Genomic DNA, 12338 nt, shown 5'->3' with positions numbered 1-12338 from the left:
ACCCCGCCCCCACCAAGGCCGCGCGGCCGAGGTCAGTGCCCCGCCAAGGCCGCGCGGCCGAGGTCAGTGACCCCGCCAAGGCCACGCGGCCGAGGTCAATGACCCCGCCAAAGCCGCGCGGCCGAGGTCAGTGACATTACTCTGTAGTATGTATATAATACATATAATACAATATAAAGTATAATATTATAAATATATAATATATAAATTAATACATAAATATATAAATTATATGTATTATTTATATATATATATAATGTTATATATAATATAAATTACAGTCACGTGTAATATTTTTACGTGTTGTTTTTCTACTCTTTCCTGTCACGTGACTTTAGTTACGTTTTTAATTTTCTCTACATATACGACAAAAAGACTGTCTCAAAATCGCTTTTATTATTTACTCTCTTGATCTTACCGATTCGATTCGACTCGTGCCTTTTTTAATATAGGATTACACCAAAATTGTTTTTAGCAATCAAAAAGGACTTTTAAGCAATAGAGAGAAAAAATGTGTGGATTTTAAAATACTCTCTATATTAAATCGTGCAACATAGAAGAAAAAGGGAGAGAAGAATGAAGAATCACGAGAACATCTCACGAATGCGTCCTATTAATATTAATCGTTTATTTCTTAGCCGGAACTTGGCTGGGAGATCGATCTGGACAACCTGGAAGCGCAAATTGACGAGTCGACGGCGGCGATTGTCATCAACAATCCTTCGAATCCGTGCGGTTCCGTGTTCAGTCGCGACCATATACTTGACATTCTCGATATCGCCGCTCGTTACTACGTGCCCATTATAGCCGATGAGATTTACGAGCACATGGTACGTGGCCGAATATTACGCCTTTACCCTCCTCAACTATCAAGTGACAAATCGTTTCATTTGCGGAACAAATAAAGCGCGCGTGCGCGTGCTCTTTTGTGTGTTCCGAAAGGGTGTGCAATTAATTCAGAACGACTATAGATACATGGTGTGCCCGAATCCGGAAAAGGCGCGTCGCGCCTGGTTATTGTGTCAAGAGAATATCTTTCCGTTTGCCGCGTACACGGTATTTAATTGTAATTGTGATTGCAAAGGAAGTCTTTTTTTTTTTTTTTTTTTTTCAATACGAATTTTCTCTGTGCTTTTTGTGATTGTGTTACTAATGTTCTCTTTGAACGAGTTTCCGTGCATTTTTAAGCGACATAAAAAGAATTCATATACACTAAAGTATAAAAAGCACTTCTGACTTACAAACAAAAACAGATTGTTCTGAAAAATTCTATGGAACGCGAAATAAACGTTTGAACACGTGACGATTTTGCGGCAGTTTTACACACCGTATTTACACACGCGAACGAACCATACGTGCGCACCTGTCATTTATGTATAAATGTATATTTTTTTTTTTTTTTTTCACTTCTTTGCTGTTTCCAGGTATTTCCCGGACGGACTTTTCACTCGTTAGCGTCTCTATCGACCGAAGTTCCTATTTTGTCGTGTAGCGGTCTGACTAAAAGGTATGTAGGTATGTACGTGAAGTGACTATGAAATTCCCATATTTTTGGCGCTGGAACTCGGTCGCGAGATTTTGTGTAGCACTCTAGAATTTTTACCGTGCGTAACGTGCCATTTTTGTGTATTAAACGCGACGGCCGAGGAGCTAATTTTCTCCCGCAGTAACAATGTCGCGTTATTTAATATTTTAAATGTTGGACAAGCCTACTAGAGACTCAAAAGTCGACGAGAAATGTAGGATTTTTTTTCCTCCAAACAATACCTCAAGATGACCTAAAATTGATGTTAAAAAAATATCAAGAAATTCAAATAACATATTTATAATTAAATATATGTATATATATATATATATATATTTCTTTTTTTACAAGTACTTTGTAAAATGGTGACAAGAAAACGTCTTTTACGCTCGTTTTATTTGGTTTTTGCGAATATAATTCTGAAAGTGCATCATCCAGACTATTCCACGTCGGGTATTCCAGTTGCTTTCGGTACGTTGCTTTCTATTATCTTCCATTCGCGAGAGAATGGAACGAAAGTAGTGATTCGTGAAGTTGACGGAAGGAATCCTTCGAACGAAAGCGCTCCGTCATAAAATTTTTCACTCGATTTTCAAAAAATAGGACGAAGGGGTTGATTGAGCGTGAATAAAACGTCGCGATCATCAAAGCCGAACGGTGTTCCAAAGTTTCGCGATTATGCTTCCATTATTCCGACGGTATCAGATTTGAAACGCAACTTAATTTACGACCGCCTACGCTACGCCAGTTTTAAATGAGTTCCTGCAGTTGTTGTTAGGTCTTTCGCTGTGTAGCAGCGCGCGCGGTATAATATTTTATACGCCGCAGATTTCGCGGCATGGTACTCCGATATTAACGACGATTCGCGTTTCTCATGCGAATTTTAACGACATGTATACGCAAAAAGCAGATAAAACAATGATGAATAAATTGAATGAACAAGTAAATACCAGATAACAAATGATAATAATAGAATAACAGCGGACAGGGGTTGCGATTTTATAAGTTATTAATTCATTCACCGCGCTTATGAGATTTCGTTACAATATGATATTTAAACCATGTGGTCAAATGACAATTTTGCAGTGAAATGAAATTTATTCCGCAATAAATAAAATTTCTTCCGACACGAGCTGTATATGACAATTCATCGCGTATACGAATTATTATGATTCGCTTCGAATGAAGTAATTGAAAACGTAGGATTGCGCGATTAAGTTTTTTACCATTTTTTTTTACTTAATAGTATTAGTCAAATTTGCAAGAAAAAAAAAACAGAAAAGAGTGGAACAAAAAGTTTACTCTTAAAGGTCTCTTAAAGTCAGTATGCAAATAAGATTATTGCTGCGATATATGTATATATGTATATACAAAATGTATGTATTATACAAATGGATGAATATTTACACAGACGGCAGGATTAATACAGGCAAAATTCCTGTTTAACTCTTTTCCACGCGCTTTCGGCGATAAAAGAATTATCTTGGAGAATAGAGGATACACATTGTGCTTGTAAGCGCATGCTACACTTTTTGCCATTGCGCGATAATCGGCTTCCATGCGCCAAACAATGGGATTGTATGCCGCAATAAAGACAACCTCTGGTCGTCCTCTGTAAAAAAAAAACCTCTTATAAAACTCTTATAAAAGCTCTCTTTTATTTTCGTAACTGGACATTAAGAGAAAAACTTGTCGCACCGTATCGAAAAACAATCCAAACAGAACGATTTATTTATTCTAATAAACTATGTGCAAATTAGCTGCAAAACTTCTTTGTCAAAAAAACTACTACTCAAAAAAGCTTTTGTCTCATAGATATTAACTCTGTAAATATTTCATTTATATTTTACTGCAAATGACTTTGCAGAAATAATAATGAACACTTAAGTCGGAAAATTACCGTGATGTGAGATAAAAGAGAGACGTTTTTAAATTTACAAATAGGATTTGAATAATCGTCTCATTTGTGATTTCCTTTCTTTTTTCTCTCTTTTTTTCTAGATTTCTCGTTCCAGGCTGGCGTATGGGGTGGATAATAATCCACGATCGTCAGAATGTTCTGGAGACCGAGGTAGGTAAACGGTGGTCGAGGCACAATACGTGACAGCCTGAAAATAATTGCTTCTCGGCCGGCATTGTTTCCGTAACGAGGCCGGGCCTGTCCTCGGCGAGTTCGGCACTGCGGATTGGATTAAATTTCGTTGATTAAACTTTATTCCGCTATTAAAGTTCGACCCTTTGGCAACCGACGCCAATCCGTGTTCTTAGTTTCTCGGTGTAAAGGCGGCATCGCGAACTTTAAACCGTCGTCATTACCGAATATTTTTGTGCTTCTTAATAAGTTCGAAAGAGTCATTTCTCGCCGTCCCAGATAGTAATCAGAATGAGGATCTTGATAAATAAAAATCCAATTGACAAGTTTTTACACCACGAGTTTCCAGAGAATTGCGCAAAAACTACAATAACGTGAAAATTGTTTTTTTCTTTCTAGAATAAAAAACATTCAAGCAATTAATCCTTTTTTTTTTTTTCACATAGGAGCACAGTTTTCCTCTCGTTTCATTCACTATTGATGCATCTATTTCATTGTAAATTTTTTCCACGTTGCGCTTTGCAAGAGAAGGCCGAATATTTGGCTTTTTGATAGAATTCTCCTATGGGGTGAGGATCGCACAGGATAGTAAATATCTGTCGATTTGTAGAACGTTCGATGTTTTACAGAGAAATACTATCAAGTTTTCGGAAGTGATTTTGCGCCGAGCTCGACACAAAAAGCTCGATTTTTTGAGAATTTCTACATGAAAAAAAAAAAAAACATTTTTCTGGAATAGCAAAATGATTAGTTACTACATGGCCAGGAAGAACAATTTGCTAAGCCTATTGAATGTTTTATTTTGCAAACAAGACATTTTGTTGGGAAAACAAAAACAATTCACTAGAATCAGTAAATTTTTCTTGTTGGTCATGTAGTAGCAAACTTTTTTTTCCCGTGCACATTTGTTAGAATTTGTAGCCTTAAAAGAGCCTAAGACAAAAGTATTCGCGTATCGAGTCTTTTAAACAGAAAAATAGACGTTTACATATTTTACAAATCTATTACATAGAACAGAAAACGTACGTAAATTAAAACTCGATAAAATAAAATCATCTCTTATCTCTCTCTCTTTGCAATATAAAAGATATCTCCTGTCACGTGTCAATAGTCAAATTTTAATAAACCAGCAAATCTTTAATCTTATTATCTTCCAGATTCGAAAAGGTTTGCATTGTTTGAGTCAGCGAATAATTGGCAGCAACACTATCATTCAAGGTGCATTGCCATCGATACTTCGAAATACTCCCCAAAACTTTTTCAACGACGTTATCCGTACTTTATATGTAAGTTTCATCGAATTTTTGAAAATATATTTCACATATACACAGCATATTTAAATACATATATATAAATTTACATGTAAATTCGAATTCTATCAATATTTCGTATTGCAGATGCATTCCAAACTGGCGTATGATTGTATAACAAAGATCCCGGGTCTGAAGCCGATAATGCCGGATGGAGCGATGTATATGATGGTAATGATTTCCGCTGAAATAAGCCGCACCCTTGCATAATTTCAAGAATCACAAGCGCATTGTTTGACAGCCCGCGGGATAAAGCCGTAAATGTTAATCGGTCGCTCGGTTAAATAGATCGCACAATTAGTCTGTATTCACGACCGCTATTTATACGTTAATGCAAATACCATCAGTAAGGTGGACCGACTGCAATTTACGAGCCATATATTATTGAACCGATTTCCAGGTCTACATCGATCTACCGTGTTTTCCGGAATTTAATTCCGACCTGGAATTCGTGCAGCGACTGCTAATGGAAGAATCCGTGTTCTGCCTACCCGGCCAGGTTCGTTATTTTCTGACTTTTAAATTATCAATCGACCATTTTATATTCCGAATCACACCTTGCAAATACATACACATGTATATATGAAATAGAATTTTTTTTTTTTGAATTGAATTGCACGAGTATTCCATTTTCGAGCATTTTCACCACTCGAAAAACTGCGAGCAAAAATCAAAGAATTATTTATTTATTTTTTTTTTTTGGTAATGATATATCAAATATTTGTTGCGCGATGTCTCGTTATTATTAATTGTATTATATACAAACGCACGCACCGTAACCCGTTTTCCTAAAACAACTGAAAAAGTGTTTTTAAAACCAAATCTATCGCAATTACGTGTTGAAAAAAAAAAGATTAATCTTTGATTTTTTTTTCTATCTAACAACTGATTCGAAAAGAATCAGTTTAATCACGTTATTGCAAAGATAGGGTCAAGTGGCTTGAACATCCTGCTTGGGAGAGAGAGTAATAAAATTTTCCTAATCGCATCCGTATTCTCGCTTGATTTCCCAGTGCTTCGATTATCCCTCTTACATGAGACTGGTAATCACCGTGCCGAGTGACATGCTCGAGGAAGCCTGTCAGAGGATTCAAGAGTTCTGCGAGAGACATCATTATAAAACGGCGGAGATCACCGAGAGGAACAGTCTCGACGAGAAAATATCGTATTAATAATCGATACACGTGTCAAAAACTCGAACGCTCGCGTCGGCTCCGCTGATTATTTTGTCCGATGCGAATACGCGACCATTCTGTCTGAAAAAAAAAAAAATAATAAAACTAAGCGGATCTATATCTTTTAGCTTTGGTTTGCGTCGTTGTGTATATGTACATACGTCTTCTGAATTTGACGCGAGTTTTGTTTTTAAGTGTGTGTAAAGAAAAAAACAATTTGATAGAATATCGAGAAATTAGTTACCATGGTTAGTACGGCCAAAGAAAAAAAAGAAAAAATTTGCTAAAAGCCTATTGAGATATTTTTGCCTCAACAAAATGTTTCGACAAAAACTTCAGTAAACTCAACAATTTTTCTTGTCATATAATAGCAAACATTTTTTTTCCGTCTAAGAATATTATTGTACATGTTATCTTTTCTATTTCTATGACTCGTGGCTCGTAAGTGTTTGTGTTATACGTGTGTATAATAAATATCTGTTTGTAAAAAAAGAAATGTTTTGTGTACGTGTGTGACGTGAAAGGGATTTTTGTTTTGAAATTTAATCCTCTCTCCGTTAATTCCGATTCCATATGAAAAAAAAAAAAAAAAAAAAAAACTGGCACTAATGCGAATGTGAGAGATAACACATCGCTGGATTACATTAACCCTGAGCTATTTGCTTCTTGTTTACATGCAAATGCCGTGTGTTTTGGTTTCAGCTAAGTATATTCCAATAGTATACCACGTACGTATCACTTGCTCATAGACATCAGATGTAAAAAAAAAAAAAACCAACAAAAATTGAATGAATAAAAATTAACTATTGTTTGAATTCGCTCTATTGTGTTCGGATCTTGTTACAAAATATATATATATATATATATATGTACTGACTTTTACGCGTATAGTGTTATCTTACGATCGATGCCAACTTGGGATGTTGCTGGCTACATGCCATAGAATTTCGTTCGAAAGAGCGGCGCGAGAGAAAGAATCAACCTCAAAAATGGGCGGTACCGCTTGTTATCGATTTTATGACAGGAATTTACGTGGCAAAATTTATAAGTTTTTAGATTTTCGAGCTGCGAAACCCGCGACTCCGAAATTTACGAACGAGCTACTGACGCTTTTCGCATACATATCACGAAAAAATTTTGAAAAGAAAATTGGAACGTTCGTTTTTTTTTTGCGTCGGGTCGCGGCAAAATGTATTTTTGTTTTTTTTTGTGTACAAATAATATAAAATAATTATCACCACAAACATGTACACGCATGTGATTTTTCCGCTCGGATTACACGATAGAATACCGTTAGAGGAAATGAAATCTAGTCACACGTACTGTAAAATTCAGATTTTGCATTTGGTTGTGCAAATGCAGTTTGCCGCGCCATTACGGAAATCAAAGCACGCTCACGTATCCACCGCGAGTGTCACACGTTGCACACATGTAATTTTATGCAATGGCGTACGTTGCGGCGTAATTTTTATTGCCGCGTGTACTTTCCAAGTGGTTCCAGGTGGGACGTTTGTGTTTTTCTTTCACCGTGCAGAGGGAAAAATCGCGGCCGCTATAAATCCACCAGCGCGCGAAGAGATATAGCGAACTACAAAAATTAGAAAACACCGAGCAAGCCACCGTTGTTTTCCGTGAGGTGGATTATTTTCATTAACGATTTATGCACTGCAAGACCCAAGCATAATTTCTGCACGTTCTTCGTACAGTTTCGTTACTTTTAAGGTTTTCGAGTTTTACTAAAAACTTAAAAAATAAATATTGAAAACTGTTTGTATCCGCACATCTTTTTAAATTGCGTTTTCATTATTAGACTACTGTTATCGCATTCTTTTTTTTTTTTTTTTTTTTACGTACACACACGCTTTTCTTTTTTCTTTCTTTGTTACCTTTGTACTTTATTACAGTTTAACCAGAAATGACTGCCTCGCGTGCACGATAAACTTCAGTCTCACGTAAATCTCAAGTAATTTAATTAGAGATGCGATCAAGCCATATCTGAACTATCGATATGTGGAACGCGCAGAGAGAGAGAGATACTTAATTGGAAGTGAAATTTGAGCGCTATATTCTACAATAAAAAGATTTATCGGAATACCGTAAAATCCAAACGATCGGAACGTAGCGGAGAATTGGAGTAAATTGGAGAAAAATAAACTAAGTGGCGTGATTTATAAAACTGCGGTTGTTTTCCATTTTCCTGGGCTAAACGGACACTCCAATATTAATACTAAAGCGGTATAAAAAACTTTTCTTTGTACAGTAAAATTTTTTATAATATTGTAAAAGAAGAAATACGAAATTAACTATTTTTCCGTATGTACACAAAAAGAAATATTGATATTTGATTAAATTCAGATATAGATACGTTTTATTGTATATGGTTTTTTTCTCTTGGAGTTATATCATCTTTATAGATTTTTTTTTCTGTCGTCTTTTTCATCGATTTACAATTTTTGATTGGATTTTGAACAAAATTCTCTCACTTAATTTAGATATATATATATATATATATATATATATATATATCATTTTTTGTCAGATTGTAAAGAGTAAAAATATTGTAACAGCAAAAGAAAAGAACTAGATTGCAGCTGATTGTTGCAAGGTGAACGATCTAGACATACCTATTCACTGATATTTCCTGAATCATAGCGTGATGATGTGCAATGATTTCTATTTGCAACTAAGTGAGCTATTATATAATGATGGTGATTTTGAGGCATTTCTCACTCAAGATCTGATGATGCACAACGCAAACTGGGCGAATTATGTAATAAAAGGAAGTTGCAAATTTAGTTCTCATTTTCTGAAATTCTGTCATATTATTTACTTCAAACATCTACGTATTATTAACTTCACATATTTTAAATTACGTGAAAATGTATGAATCTTCGCTCTTTAATTGCGCAAATATTCGTAACAATATAAAAACAGTACATAGTGATTTTCCGATATATGTAGTCACAAGAATACTAATGCTTGTGAAAGTTTGAGTTCAGAGTGCTATAAATGTCACAAACCAAGTTAATTTGTGAATATTAACCCGCGTAAGAGACGCGGAGCGATATGATTACACCATAAACGATATTATGTTATTACCAAAAGCACGGAAGGAAGTTAGACCCGAGTAAGTCTTCGTGTTTCTCTCCCTAAACATTCGTGTTATTTGAAACTCGGTAAACTAATCGCCCGAGGATGTAAAATATATCATAAACCATAACACAAAAATCAAATATTTATAATATCTCTTAATTGTATCTTTCGATATTTGTGAAATTTGCCTCGCGCAATTCGATCTCTATGCTCATGTGTAAAAAATTTGCAAATAGATTCAAAGAATCTCCATTGATATACAAATCTTTATTGCAGCGCGCTAAAAAGTTTTGTTTTTTTTAATTCTAAATCATAAATTCCAAATCGTAACTGAACTATAATTTATAATCGCTGTTTTTTTCCCCGCAACAAAAGTTTTCACTTCAACACTGGAATCGAGAGTGCTGGATTGGAGGTAATTGCGAACGCACAGAATAATCCCGTCCGAGGTGAAAACCGATAAAGCGAGACGTAATACTGGATTAATGCGAATCGAACGCGATTTCTGATTAATAATTTCAAGGCGACACGCTCGACGTAGCTGCATAATTGGATTCGGGATCGCGCACAATCATCAAAGTTGTAAAATTCTCACGTAAGATGTATATTTTAATAACGAGAGTTCAATGTTGAACTTTGCCTAAATAAACGTTTTTGCTCCGGACATGGAAGAAAGCAAAAAGATTGAAACAGAACTAAAACAGAGAACATATGTAACGCATTTGAATGGGAAGAAAATCTATGATTTGCAGATGTGAAATTTTACACAAAAATAAACAATAATCCTATAAAAATATACGTCAAGTATATGTGAACAAATATTCAATAAGTAAATTTATACAATAAATATTACATGAAACACATACGTTGTTTTGAAGAAAGAGTTTTCATGTGTTCTAATATGTAGAACAGTCTCTCGATACAGAAACTGGCGTATATTGTAGTATATATATTGTATATTCAAAGTGCGTGCGCGATCGACCTTGATGCGACTTTGACCGAGCGCGCGTGCTGCGTAATATATCCTCTCATATCCCGTTAGTAGGGTCGAAATAAATGATGCGTGCACCTTCCTTCAGATAGCGCAGCGCACCTTCTCACCCTTTCTTTATCTGCACAAAGAAGAGAGGGAAGAGTAATGTATATACAGGGGATGTCTCTCCAACAAAGGTACACGAGAAAAACATCTCTTTAAAACAAATCAACTTTTATAGAGTCACGTATAGAAATTTGTTTTTTTCTTGGAAAAAGTATCGATGTGTCAGTAATTTCTTTTTAGATAGATTTTTACAAATTTTATACTTTTTTTGAAAGAGTCATTATATAACAAAATAATCTTTTTCCTTAGATACAAAAGTTCAATTTTACATTCAATTTAAATCATTAGAGAGAAATAAGATTTATTCAACAATTAATTTAATTAAATGAAATGTACGTACAGACTTGATATATTTATTTTTTGAAAAAACATAAAAACTCTCAATTTGCTACAAAAATAATTTAATATATTTAAATAAACAAAAGTAATGAAGTTATTTTTAGCTTTTTTCAATACAAATACGTTTTTTTACGTTATATCACAGTTCGAATGTGGTTAGTTTTAAAATAACAAGTTTGTGCATATATGAATATATACCAACGCACGATGACGTGATAGGAATATTCAAGCGTACTACGAGAGTCATGACGTAAATTCTTTAAGACAATTTATCCCAATCTGGGAGAGCGGTTGATTTATCATGCAAGATCATCACGCTAGGAGGCAGATATTACGAAAAGTCCGCGGCAAATTAGATACGACCTCGTACAGACTTCAAATGTCATTCCTCACTCGTGTGATTGAAGATTTAAGAAGCAACGCTATCGATTCTTGTCGCGTTTCATTTTTAGATGAGAGGCGGACTATCATTGTGTGCAACACCTCCGACTATATCCGCGCGTATAGTATCGGCTTTTCCCGTCGGGTCAATCGCAGTTTAAATTCCGCGGACGTCGTATATATCGATCTCGTCTCTCTCCTTCGTCTCCCGTGCACGAGATTATACGTAAGACGGTTCAACGAAGATGTCGTGTCACGGCTAATGGAGGTAAGACATTTTCGGCAGAAATACCTCAGCTAAAGTGGTCGATTACCGCCTCGCTGTGTTTCCCACTCGGAGTCTTCGATCCGCTCGTGCCCTAGGATGCGCTTTGAACAATAAATAGACCGAGGTCGCCGAGCGGGGCTGATAGACTTTAAGTACTAATCTCATCAAGGCGACGACGGGACCAGGCGCTAATGCAGTCGGGACGGATATTACTCCGCGCGAACGAGAGATCTTTATTTCTGTAGTCGCGAGTGGGAGAAAAATCGTGAAAAAATCGAGTCCTGTTTCAGCAACGATTTTTATCAACGGTTGCGTTTCGCGATTGATCTGACGATAAAACGATTGCGAATGCCACTAATAACATTTTTTATTTTACTAAACTTTTCCAGGTAATACTTCATTTTTTATTCTCGAGACTTATTGTTACTAAATTTACTTATTGTTAGTAAATTTATATAATAAATATGACTGATTTGTATTAGGTAATACATATAAGTTTTTTTGAATGTTTTATATGTCAGTGGCAAACCCAATATATGTATATCGCAGAAGGAATTTGGACAAGTAAAAATTTTACACACACACACACACACAGATTGATTTTGAGACGGGGTTATTTAAATATATATAATACCGGATACGACTGCTGTCGCAAGTCACTTCTTGAAAAACCCTCCGACTACGTCGCTTCGAAAAACTCTTCTTTTTTATTGCCGTTATCTCGAGAGACGTTAAAACAGTCAACAGAAGTGTCGAATAACACAGACTAAAAATACAGAAAGTTTTAAACGCGCGTCTGTTTACAGATAAGTATTTATGATACCGATATCTTAATGAAATAAACACCGTTAAAAATTCAACGGAGTACGTTCTCTTTGATTTGGTTTACACAAACCAAAATTTCCGATATATACACATTTTATATTGCATATCTCTTATATTCTTTTTACAATATATATATTATATATATATATATATATATATATATATATATATATCGCAAATCCATATTCAAGTTGTCACTTCATCGATGAAGATTTATTTTTCGCCAAATTA

General features: G+C 35.2%; 1 protein-coding gene across 1 annotated transcript in view; it reads left to right on the top strand.

The window, feature by feature from the left end:
* LOC109851780 (tyrosine aminotransferase) overlaps positions 1 to 6598 on the top strand; it is a 16130-nt gene extending 9532 nt beyond the window's left edge. The window contains exons 5-11 of the mRNA XM_020422203.1: positions 639 to 830; positions 1425 to 1507; positions 3527 to 3596; positions 4775 to 4903; positions 5015 to 5098; positions 5328 to 5426; positions 5941 to 6598. Of these exons, the coding sequence (XP_020277792.1) occupies positions 639 to 830; positions 1425 to 1507; positions 3527 to 3596; positions 4775 to 4903; positions 5015 to 5098; positions 5328 to 5426; positions 5941 to 6099 (816 nt within the window). The 3' untranslated portion in view covers positions 6100 to 6598. The remainder of the gene's footprint in view (positions 1 to 638; positions 831 to 1424; positions 1508 to 3526; positions 3597 to 4774; positions 4904 to 5014; positions 5099 to 5327; positions 5427 to 5940) is intronic.
* Positions 6599 to 12338: the final 5740 nt, after the last annotated feature.

Source organism: Pseudomyrmex gracilis, unplaced genomic scaffold (assembly GCF_002006095.1).
Source record: "Pseudomyrmex gracilis isolate BER0280 unplaced genomic scaffold, ASM200609v1 scaffold_20, whole genome shotgun sequence".
In the NCBI taxonomy this organism is placed as follows: Eukaryota; Metazoa; Arthropoda; class Insecta; order Hymenoptera; family Formicidae; genus Pseudomyrmex; species Pseudomyrmex gracilis.
The sequence above is the reverse complement of the archived record's forward strand: the minus strand, read 5'-3'. Positions and strand labels throughout refer to the sequence as shown.